The following is a 12,799-nucleotide window of genomic DNA, read 5'->3' as shown; positions in this document are numbered from 1 at the left end:
CAGATCCTTATGGGACACAATGAAGTTACAGTGAAGCAGGAATGCATATTGCGTTAGAACTGGAGCCTCACTTATAGAAGGTTTGGCTATGTGCGTTGAGGAATTTTCCTATTCTTCTTGTGAAAATACTCCAATCCTACATTTTATTTATTTTTTTTGTGTGCAGTCCTAAATTATTAAATGGTTGGATACATTATGAATCTTAAAGGTAATTTACAGAACTTATTTTTTAAAGACCAGACCAAAATTCAGTGAAATAGAGCGATCAGTGTATATGCATGTAACTGTGTAATTCAGTTTCCCCTACATAATTATTCTATATTACCAATTAAAGGCTCCCCACATTCACCACTATTCTTGCTTGAGTATTCTCACCCTTATTTAGCTAGTATGATTTTAATTTGGTTTTCTTCTTTTTAAACAAATTTCACACTTTGCTAACTCTAACAATGTGAGTAGCCCAGTTGCAAACATGAGTTAATACCTAAATAGTCTTGGCAATTACTTTTCATTAGAAAGAAATGTTTGGGAAAGAAGTCAAACACAGTTTGAGATTTTCTAGCTATGGGTTTTTCCCATGAATATTCAAAAGAGCCCTAGTGGTGCAGTGGTTAAGTGCTTGGATGCTAATCAAGTCCATGGGAAAAAGATGAGGCAGTCTGCTTCCTTAAAGGATTACACCCTTGGGAACCTTATGGAGCAATTCTACTCTGTCCTACAAGGTCACTGTGAGTCAGAATTGACTGGGAGGTAGTGGGATAAATATTCATAAATGCATATACATGCACACATTTTTATGCAGTGTGTTCAGATGCTAGAAAAAGATTAAAAGATGGAGTATTTCCTTTTATTTCTAGTTGCTTGAAAAGGGAAGATAGAGGAAGAGAGACAGAGTGCAAATATGATCTCCTTTGTAAATTATTTCATTTCTGTTGTAGAAAATAACCATTCACTTATTCTCCAGTTACTTTCTACCTAATTACCATATGAATACTCAGTAATTATATATTCATCTTTGTCCTTTAGATTACATGATTGTGTTTGATGTTACTGTGTAGTTCTTAGTGTAATTACCATACAGAGGTTATAACAGTTTTCGTATTGCGAATATAAAGTGTTATTACATAATTTCATGGTAATCTCTACTGTCTTAGCACCGATTAATTACATCTCATTATTGCTCGTTCTTATCACATACAGAACATCTTAGTTGTTATGTCATTCAGGTCAATAAAATGCTCAAAACTTATGAGATGAAAAGTTTCATACGAAGGAAGGGTTTTCTTTGTTGGTAGTTATATATTAGACTTTTGCCACACTGATCATTGAGACAAATTTTGGCTCTTTTTTTCTTTTTTGTCTTAATCTTATAATTAATGTTAAGAGGTTGTCTGCTCTCTGAGGGCTGGTGATCTGTATTGTATTTCTGGGTTCTTACCACAGTTGCCAGTATTCAGTTTGGCATATGTATGTTCTCAGCAAATAATTACTGATCCACCATTTGCCTTCTACTGTCACAGTCAAATTATTCATTTTATTGAAAAGGAGATCAACCATGTTGTTCCACCAACTTCCCCTTCCATGAATCCAGACTGCCCTCCTGAATGTTTCCTGGCCATCCAGCTAGATTTACCTGCTCTCTCTCTTCTATTTTCAGTATTTTCCCTATTTGCTCCACGCCAACAAAAAATCCTCTATCACCTGTATTTTCCTTCTAACCTATCTACTTTCAGGCTACTATTTTTGTTTTTCCTTTTCCTTCAGTGCCAATAATTATTAAGCTAAGTTTAAAAATTGAAGGAAAAAGAAAAAAAGGTGTGTCTTGTATCAGAAATAGAAAACAGTGATTTTGTTGATCATTTTGCTGTGAACCAATTGCCAATACCCTTAATCCTCTGATTTTTTGGAGGAATTACTGTTTCGTATTTAGACATATCTATAGCCTTATATTGAGTAACATTTCACTTCATCAATGCTGAAAGGTGAAAAAGAAAAGCTGAAGGCTGTGAAATGTTTGCAAAGTTAAACTCGTACAAATAATAGATATTCGTAGTGATAAATGTCTCATTAAAGATCGATATATTTTATTTAAGAAAACGTGCATCTGTCTTTTAGAAAAACTGCTGTCAAAATGAGTTTAAAGCAATTTTATATGCTTAAAATGGTAACCTCCATGAAATAACATTTTTCTGTGCTATAGGATAAGAAAAACGTCCCTGCGGTGACTCCTAGGCAGTCCTGTCCATGTAAGATCTTATTAAACCAGGAACAAAGCCCTCAGAACCAAAGTGAACCGTTGCATCCCAAAAAAGCCTTCTCATATACCATCCTTCTTCACACACTGCTAAATTAGTAAACCAGTTTTTACTGGATTTTGAAGTGCTAATGGAGTACTGCTTTTATTAGATAAATAGCTCAAGCGATACTTAGAATTTAAATATGAATGTGCAGTAGTTATACGATTATATATGGAGAGGTGACATTGATGAAAATACACCATTTATTTATGCAGTTTTATGTAGACACTTGTAATTAAAAATGGATTATAGCTGAGAAGAGAATGAGAGAGAAAATAAAGTAGTATTTATATTACTTATTAAGCATTGCAGTCAGGAGGATGAGAGAATTGCAAAGAACCTGGGCTTTTGTTGAATCTCCCAATTAAGAAATGCATCACAATTGGATGATTCAAACTCTTTCTTGCACTTGCACAGTATATGCATCATGATAAAACTTATAAAGACAGAGAACACTTGAAGGAATTTCTTTGATTTCCAATTGACAAGTATCAGATGTTTATGTGATAGCTTTAGTATCAGGCTCTAACGTCTCTTATTAAGTTATGATCTCCTTTCTCCTGTGTTCAGGAGTCTTGGAATTGGAATTAAGTCCATAGGAAAGCCTTTAAGGCAAAAGGAAAGAAGAAAAAAAGAAAGGAAGGAAAGGAAAAATAAGGGCCAAAATATTAAATAGGCATTCAAAGAACTAGGTGCTAGAATCCTAACACAGGTGCAGGAAACAATTCAAACGTATAACTTGGCATCTTCCACATGGTTCAATTCCTAAGTTTAGTAGCAGCAAGCTCAGAAGATTTTCATAGAAAGGCATTGGGAAGCAATCCTGCCAGGTTTGGGGTCTATGTAGCAAGCATCATTCGGTCCCTGTACTTTAACTCAGTGCACAGTGCTATACATGTGGACTAGGAAAAATGAAACATCTTCCCATTTGACTATCTGTAGAGAAATGGTTCTGAGCCTAAAATTGTTTCTGCCTTTTTTTTAGAGGGAAAAAGTGGCATGGCTTAGCAGTATGCAATTTAGAATCATTTATTAAAGTGTAAATTTTAATATCTGCTTATTTCACAATTTTATCTTGAAGCAAACATTTCTTTAACATTCTTTGGATTCCATTTTTATGCCATGAGGCCAATCAACTGCCTTGAATAATGTGCACCTCACATCTGAAATGAAAAAATAGTGAAAAAAGTAAAGGGTGGAGAATTTCCTTTAAAGCATAAAAAGTAGACCATGAATTCCTTTTAAAAATAGAGTCAGTAAAGAGAAAAACTATTTAGCATAATTTGAAAAATAAACCAGAATTTTTAAATATTATAATTGTAGCTTATATGCTTTTAGGTTTAAAAAAAGTAAAATTTAAAATTCTAAAGATACAGTTGAGTTAATTACTATTTTTTTTGTACACACCAGTGTAAACCAATATCCAGGTCAAGAAAAAACGTTACCAGCACCCCAGGTGCCCCCTTGTATTCTTCATCAATATCCCATACCTTCTCCCAAAGAGAATTCCATCTTGACTTCTAAAACCATAAATTAGTTTTGTCTTTTGAACTGTATATGCACCAAAGAAATGCAGTGTGTGTGTGTATATATATATATATATACATTTTTTTTTTTTTTATGGGTGGTGGTATATAGTGTTCAGCTTTTTCTCTCAGAGTTATTTTTGTGGGATTTATTCATGTTGCTTATAGGGGCAATGTGTTCATTTTTGTGCTAAATAGAGATGATATTGGCAGAGATTACATTACATGAGTGAGCCACAGTTTATCCATGCTTCTTGTGATAGATATTTGGGTAATTTTAAGTTTTTTTTTTTTTTGGTAATTTCTAAAAAGGCTACTGTGTATATTTTTGCACATATTTTTTAAATTGTGCTTTAGATGAAGATTTACAGAGCAAATTAGTTTCTCATTAAACAATTAGTACACATATTGTTTTGTGACATTGGTTGCCAACCATTCAACATGTCGATACTCCCCTTCTTGACCTTGGGTTCCCCATTTCCATTTGTCCAACTTTCCTGTCCCCTCCTGCCTTTTTGTCCTTGCCCCTGGACTGGTAAGCTCATTTTGTCTCATATACGTGGTATTATTGTTTGTTTTATGGGCCTGTCTGATCTTTGGCTGAAGGGTGAACCTCAGGAGTGACCTCAGTACTAAGTTAAAAGCTTGTCGGGGGGCCTCATACTCGGGGTTTCTCCAGTCTCTGTCAGACCAATAAATCTGGTCCTTTTTTGCGAGTTAGAATTTTGTTCTACATTTTTCCCCAGCTCTGTCTGGGACCATCTAATGTGACCCCTGTCAGAGCAGTCAGTGGTGGGAGCTGGGCACCATCTAGTTGCTTGCACATATTTTTGATGCACATGTGCATGCTTTTCTTTTAGTTATACATTAAGAGTAGAATTGGTAAGTCATCGGATACAGGCATATTCAAATTTAGACCAACTATTTTCCAAATTCATTGTACCAATTTACAGTCCCACTAGCAGTGCATGACAGTTTTTGCTGTTGTTTGTTTGATTTTTTGGGTTCACTTTGTTGGGTATGTAATGCTATTTCATTGAGAGGTAAATTTGCATTTCCTTGATTACTATATATTTTTGTACTTTCTCATGTCTTTTCAATACTAATCTAAAACAATTATACTTAATGTTTAAATTTCAAAATTGCTTATAATTTACATATTTGAGATAAGGTTTTAACTTCACCCTTTAGTATGCAAGGTATGTGTGAACTACTCCTTGGTTGCAATGTGGTGTTGGGCAAACATCAACCCGCACCCATCAGCCCTTTTTTTTGTTGTTGTTGTTTCTAGTTTTCCAGGTCTTCTCAGAAGCATGAATGTAAAGATCAAATAGTTCACAATTTTAAAATTATATTTTATATAAAGCTTCTAATGTTAGCCAAGAAATAAGCTATTTCAGTCAAAGCAGATCTATTTATAACTTTTCGATACTGTTGTCTTTCGTCAACCGGTAAAATTCTGTCCAAGTTGTCATCTCCTACATCCCATGTTCCTAAAAATACTAGTTCCTCAACCAGTCCTGTGGAGATCAACTGGGCTTCATGTCATACCTATGAATTAGAATCTAGGGGTAGGCAGCAAGGAAAAGCATTGAAATTTGCATTTGCAAATATGTCCCTTACATGATTCTGATGAATTGTTAGCTATGGCAACATCTGAATAAGAACATGATAAAAAGATCTTGGAAAGAGATATCAGCCGACTTCTATGCCCTATCATAAGGCTGAACCAAGACAAAGAATGAATTTAGAAGGCAATTGGGGCAATATTAAGAGAGTTAGAATTGACTCGATGGCAACAGGTATGAGTTTTTATGGACTGAACAATGCCCCCCAAAAATATGTGTTGTAAATCCTAACCTCTGTGCCTTTGATTATAATCCCATTTGGGAATGGGTTGTTTTTGTTATGTTAATGAGGCAGGATTAGTGTAGGGTGTGTCATGAGTCAATCTCTTTTGAGATATAAAAGATATTAAACAAGCAAGGAGAGAAACAGACATGGGGGAAGAGAGATGCCAAGTCATCCATGAAGATCACCCAGGAGCAGAAGGTCAAAAAAAGGCAAGGACTTTTCCTCCAGAACCAACAGAAAGAGAAAGCCTTTCCCTAGAGCCAGCACCATGAATTCAGACTTCTAACTTCCTAACTGTGAGAAAATAAACTTCTGTTTATTAAAGTCATCCACTTGTGATATTTCTGACATAGCAGCACTAGATAACTAGGGCAGAATTTGGTACCGAGAAGTGGGTTTGCTGCTCTGACAAGTACCTAAAATGTGGAAGTGATTTTGGAATCGGGTAATGGGTGGAGGCTAGAAGAGTTTTAAGGCACCTAATAGTAAAAAGCTAGATTACCTTAAAGAGACTGTTGGTATAATTATGCACATCAAAGGCAATTCTGGTGAAGGCTTAGGCGGAAGTGAGGAAAGCTATAGAGGAAGTCTCCATCATCTCAGAGAACACATATGGCACTAGCAACAGAATGTTGATAAAAATGTGGATGTTAAATGTGCTTCTGGTGAGGCTTTAAAAGAAAATGATGAACAAGTGATTGGAGGAAGGGCAATGCTTTTTATGAAGTGGCAAAGAACTTATCTAAATTATGTTCAAATGTTTGGTGAAAGGTACAACTTGTAAATGATGGACTTGGATATCTGGCTGAGGAGATTTCTAAGTAAGATTCTAAAGAAGCCTCACGGTTTCTCCTTGCCGCTTATAGTAAAATGTGAGTGGAAAGAGATAGACTTAAGAACAAACTGTGCAAAATGAAACTGGAACTTCAAGATTTGGAAAATTCTATTGTACCAACTAAGGACGCATGTCCTAGAACGTTCACCAAGGACGTAGCTACACAATCTTTTGTTAAAGATTAAGGCTGTGACTGATGGCTCTAACCAACTACTGCAACAGAAAGCCCATCAGCTTAGACTGAAGGGGATAGAGAAAGGTAGAAAGGAAAGAACTCTGCTTGCCTTTTGGAACTCTACATACAGGAAACAGGTCAAAGGAGCTACATCCCTTGTCCTTCAAAAAAAGAAAAGGACCATACTTTGAGCAGCTTAGATATCAGCAGAACTAAACCTGTTGGAAGGAGCATAGGAAGCAGGGACTTCTTTGTTTCAAAGGGTGGGGGGGTGGGCAGAGACATAACGAAGGCATAGCCGGTAGGGCACATGCTGTGTGTGCCACTTGAGGAGGGGCACTAATGAGCAGTTTCTATTTGCCATCACAGTTTCCATCACCACCTGTTAGAGATCACTCAGCAATTTAAAACTTTTTTTTTTTTTTTTTTTTTGCCATAGGCATAATTTTCCATAGATAGGTCCTTGGGTGGGGCGATGCTGTCCTGGATCTTAAAGGGTGGGGCCACAGCTTCCTATGTTTCAAAGGATAGGATCTTCACCAGCAAGGTTCTGGAGCATGGGGTACTGTTCAGGAGTGCCTGGGGATATGGTCTCCACCCAAAACTGAGGGGCAGGACTACCACATCCAAGGGACAGAAGAACATGGTCTGCCTGGCCAAGAGAGTGGGGACTAGGACTAGGAAGTGGAGATGGACTAGGAAATGTTGCTGCCTAAAGTCAAGGAAGCAGAGTTCCCATCCCAATAGACTTGGAAGGTGGAGCAGAAGACCAGGACCAAGGGTCCTCCACCCAGATTCCAGAGAGCGTGGCCAACACCCGGTGTCTGAAGGATGGGGCCATTGCCCAAAGGGTTTCAGAGGGCAGAAAAGCATTTCCAAGCCTTCGGAGCTAATGTAATTTGTTTTTCTGAGTTTTGGACTTGCCTGGTGCCTGATATCTGTTCTTTCCCTCCAATTTCTCCCATTTATAATTGAAATGTATACCTTGTGCCTGTTCTACCATTGTAGTTTGGAAGCTGATAACTTGTATTCTAGATTTCACAGGCTGACAGATGAAGACTTATTTTGCCCCAGGATGGAATTTGGACTTGGAGTTGATTAAGGCTTTGGGGATGATGTGATGGGGTGAATGTGTTTTGCATGTGGCAAGGACATCAATTTTGGTTGGCCAAAGGGTAGAATGTTATGGGTTAATTGTTTCCCCCTAAAATATGTGTTGTAAATGTTAACCTGTATGCTTGTGGTTATAATCCCATTCGGGAATGGCTTGTATATGTTATGTTAATGACACAGGATTAGTGTAGATGTGTTTCAAGTTAATCTCTCTTGAGGTATAAAAGAGATTAAAACAAGCAAGGGAGAGAAGCAGAGATGAGGGAAGAGAGATGCCAAGTCACATGGAAGTTCACTCAGGAGCAGAAACTCAATAGTGACAAAGACCTTCCTCAAAGTGACAGAGAGAAAGCCTTTGCCTAGAGCCAGCACCCTGAATTTGGACTTCTAGCCTCTTATTTGTGAGAAAATATATTTCTCTTTGTTAAAGCCATTCCTTGTGATATTTCTATTACAGCAGCATTAGACAACTAAGACAAGAGGTATTCAGAAACCTTCCTAATGAAGGTTGTTTTTCAGAGTTTTCTGCATGGAATGGGAGGCCAAGCTAGGTGATCACATCAGCTACTGCTAATGCACTTTTCATAAATAAAAACAGAATTTGTGTTGTACTTCCCAAGCCTAGAACAATGACAGACAGCAGTGGAAAGATATTAACACTGACTTTTATTTTTAGATCTTCAAATCTCTCATGCTTTGAAAGGGCTACTTTCCTTAAATGTAGCCAAATCCATATTAATAGGCTTAAGCATTGAACATCAACCAGGGTACTTGGCATAAAGCAACAGCAAGGATAATTTCCACAAATACAAAACAAACCTGTCAATAAATTTAATTCCTGCCTGATTTAATAAAGGACTGGCTAAATATACAAACATGAGAATTATAAATGAGATTTGATTTTCCTCATCTACTGTAAATGTGATACAGCATGTTAAAGTTTATAAATTGTGATTTTATCTTTTTTAATCTTATTATTGCTTCCTAATTAGGTATCTAAAAGGAAATTGCAACTTTTAAACACAAAGTTTAGAATCAATTCAATAAATTCTTTTATTTAAGATTATGGCTATTATGGATTTTCATATTTCAAATCTGGTAAATTACAAATATATTCATGCATGAACACACATATAGACCTGTCTGTTTTTCAAAAGAATGAAGCAGAATGTCTAATTATAAAGTTTGAATGGTGATTATACTATTAAATGGTCTTTATTTTAATGCTAATGTTCAAGAGGTATGGAAATACTTAGGGGAGGTCTTCTCTTGGAAAAATTGTCTGCATTGCTTAGTAAGAAATATCTTTCAAAGCCAGGAGCTCAGATGACAGGGAAGTTTTTCCTCTGACAGATGGGGAGGTTAGGCTCTCATCTTGGGAGGTAGGGAGGTGATAGCTTAGACTGCTGCTAGCACTTCCCACCCATGATGGATCAGCTAGTTTCCTCATCTGCTTTCCTCTTGAAGTTCAATGAGGAACATGCCTACTTGCCTGCTCACCTACCCGGGAGTTTGGAAATATCTAGGCCTGTCCTGGCACTTGTACAGGGAGACTTTTTGCCACAGGGTCAAGGACTGGTGCAGAAGTAGAGGTCCCCCACTCAGCACATACTATGCTGTTCTCTGGATGAAAAGAGATGGAGAAGAGGCAACCATAAATGACATTTAAATAAATCTCAAAGTATTTCTGCCTGTTTTAAACTAATGGTAATAACCGCTTATTAGAAGGAAAGCTAAGGAACCTTTTTAACTTGAGCTTCTAAATTCAGAACCAGAAGGGTATATTGACTAAAACCGCAGGACAGTATGTAAAATGAACCCATCTCCTCTTTGCCAGATACAATGATGCCTAACTCAGACGAATCAATAGCATAATTAGAGAAATCTAGTTAAATACTATTACAAGCTGCTTTTTTAAATTCATACGTCTGTTGATTATTTTTTTAATATTAAATGAAATGGTAACATTTATGATGATGGAAGTAGAGCATCTTGTAATATAATTTCATTTTCCCATGTGTGTTCTTCCTAGATGTGTGTCATCTTTATTGTGTGAATTCTGAATCATGTACCATAGAGGATGACGGAAGTGTTGAATGTGTCTGTCCAACACGCTACGAAGGACCAAGATGTGAGGTTGACAAATGCGTAAGATGCCATGGGGGACATTGCATTATAGCTAAAGAAAGTGAAGATATATTTTGCAAGTAAGTGGCAGGTGACTTAATTTATAAAAAGCATTTCAACTTAAAAAGACATAACATTCCAGTGAACACTGTGAAAACAATGTAAATTATTTTTATTCTAAAGCTCTACAGGGTAACCTCTTTGCATTTTTGTTTTGGTTTTTAAGGGTAGTGACGATGTTCGATTTACTTCAATTAAACCCAAACTTACACAATGCCCGTTAGGTACATTTGGGGAACATGAAAATTCGTCATGCATTGGAATTGGCAGATGATTCCCTATACGAAATGTTCCTAATAATTATCAAGAAATAGTGAAATGCAGCATACTTTTGAAAAGCTATGTGCGATATTGTTAAGTTAGAAGAGTTCGGGCTTTTAACTATTTCATGATTATTATTGGCAGTGAGTGCCTTGCCTCTCTTTTGTTGTTACAAATTCATCCTTTGAAGGGAGAGCCAAAGGCCTGTGATAGGAAACAAGATTTAATATTTATTTTTTTCCTTTTAATTTGGCATTGAACATTATGCTTCAAAATAAGTAGAGGGAATAATGTTTCCTGGGAAGCAACAACAACAAAAACGTCCAGGTTTGACTTTGGTTACATTGCCTTTTACCCTTTGACTTTAAGATTAAGTGACTGAAAAGCAGAAGAACATCTTGGCTAAAGGGTAATGCCATTCAGTTTTCATCATTAAGCAAGTTTATGCCACAGAGGATAGAGATCAATCCTCACTTCCAGCTTCTTTCAGCAACCTTTAAAAGAAGAGCTTATAAAGAGCTGGACGCTATCACTTGCCTTGCTTGAGAGTGTAATAAATGAGAATATGAGCTAGAAAGGAGTGCTGTGAAGGAGTCATGGCCCAGCTTTCACTGAGCTTGCACTGACAGGGTGCCAGCGCTGAGTTATGATGCTCTGCCAAACAAGGCCCAATAAAATTTTATTACAGGCAGCATCAACACTTTTTTTTTTCTTTTTTATTTACTCTTACTTTAGAATTCACTGTAAATGTGATTTGTGTTGTTATCAATGACATTTACTCAACGCTTCCAATTGGGTCATTTGGAAGTACATTATTTTTTAAGTACAGCAGTTGAAAATATGACTAATAAATAAATTTTTGCCATTGGTAAGTACATAAAAACCAAACACATTTTTATGTATGCCACCAAAATTATGTTTGCTCGTTAAGCTCATTAGTTCTTTGGGATAAACTTTAATATGACAGAACTTTATTTCATTTAGTGTACATATGTATGTTTCTTCATGTCCAGTGCAACTTATCAGGAATGAGAATCTTCCTTACAGCCCCATTCCACTCACCCAGGGGATCATGGCCCATAATCTAAAAAAGGTCACAAGCTGCAGTTTTGTGCACAGTTTATGCTGAAAAATTTCCTACTGAGTCATGCACCCTGTTTCCTTTAAAACGGAAAGTCCCATGTAAGAAAAGAAGGCCAGGGCTCTTTAGGACCCCTCATACTGCCTTTGTACAGTGAAAAATGGCTTCTCTTTCACAGAAACAACAGATCTCCGTAACCTCATAGTCTATTGAGGCCCATCATTATAGTTCTTGTCTTCTAGAAGATCATTTTTGAAAACTGCATATACCAGTGCTAGTTGCTATTCATTTGATGCCAACTCATGGCAACCCATGTGTGTCAGATGAGGACTTTGCCCCTTAGGGTTTTTTCCCAATGGCTGATTTTTTAGAAGTATATCACCAGGCCTTTCTTCCAAGTCACCTCTGGGTAGGCTCTTTTGATAACTGCCTAACACATTAACCATCTGCACCAACCACGGATTCCAAAGTACATATACCTGAAAAACCAAGCCATTGCTGTCTAATAGATTCTGACTCATAGTACCCCTGTAGGACAGAGTAGAACTACTCCACAGAGTTTCCAAGGAGCAGCTGGTGGATTCCAACTTCCGACCTTTTGTTTAGCAGCCAAGCTCTTAACCAGTGTGCCACCAGGGCTTGTTAAGAACAGATAAATAACAGTTGGTAACAATGAGTAGATGATGAACTTTAAAAAAATAACAGTGCAATCACACTTCCTTTATCAGATAAGCTATATAACATTTGAAAATGTCAATACAAACAGAGCTTTTTGGACATTCTTAAAACATATTAATTAAAATTAGTGTTCATTTCTATTATACCTTCTCTCTTAGCATTAAAAGGATGTTTACAGTGATGTCGACATTTCTGTTTCTAGGTGAAGAACAAATGCTTAAAGTAAAATTACTTCAGAGTTAAAGTAAATCATTTTTTTATTGAATTATGAAAATTCAAACCACCATGTGTATTTGTGATTGCAAATAGGCAGTTATGTTTCTAATGCACAGCCTATGAGCTGTCAACTAGAACAGGTACTCTGTCAAGTATGACGAGTATAATCTTCTCCAAAGCTAAGTAAACATTGATGAAGAAAATCTTGATCATGATTTTGAATAGCCTAAATCATACCCCTGCTATATCAGTTGTTATGGGAGTTCCTTGTGTGTACTGAAGAACTGGTAATTAACTTTTGGAAAGTGATATATCACATATATTATTTGTGTATATGTATCACATACTCCTCTAAAAAAAGAATTATTGTGAAGCCTCACATTAAAAGTATGAGCAGTACTCTTTGTTGTGTTACAGTGATTTCTATAACTTGTGCTTCACCTTTGAAGGAACTACCCACTTCTGTCTTCGATTTAGTGTTCAAACAAAACCTTAGAAGGGAAAAGAGGCAGCATCTTTTAGAGCTTCTGGAAGCAGAAGTTTAAAAGCAATCAACAATTAGAATTTATTTTTTGT

General features: G+C 36.5%; 1 protein-coding gene across 1 annotated transcript in view; it reads left to right on the top strand.

Annotated features, from left to right (window-relative positions):
* LRP1B (LDL receptor related protein 1B) overlaps positions 1 to 12,799 on the top strand; it is a 1,748,032-nt gene that overhangs the window by 1,688,534 nt on the left and 46,699 nt on the right. The window contains exon 85 of the mRNA XM_049888441.1: positions 9,833 to 10,007. Within this exon, the coding sequence (XP_049744398.1) occupies positions 9,833 to 10,007 (175 nt within the window). The remainder of the gene's footprint in view (positions 1 to 9,832; positions 10,008 to 12,799) is intronic.

This window comes from Elephas maximus, chromosome 6, assembly GCF_024166365.1.
Source record: "Elephas maximus indicus isolate mEleMax1 chromosome 6, mEleMax1 primary haplotype, whole genome shotgun sequence".
NCBI lineage: Eukaryota > Metazoa > Chordata > Mammalia > Proboscidea > Elephantidae > Elephas > Elephas maximus.
The sequence above is the reverse complement of the archived record's forward strand: the minus strand, read 5'-3'. Positions and strand labels throughout refer to the sequence as shown.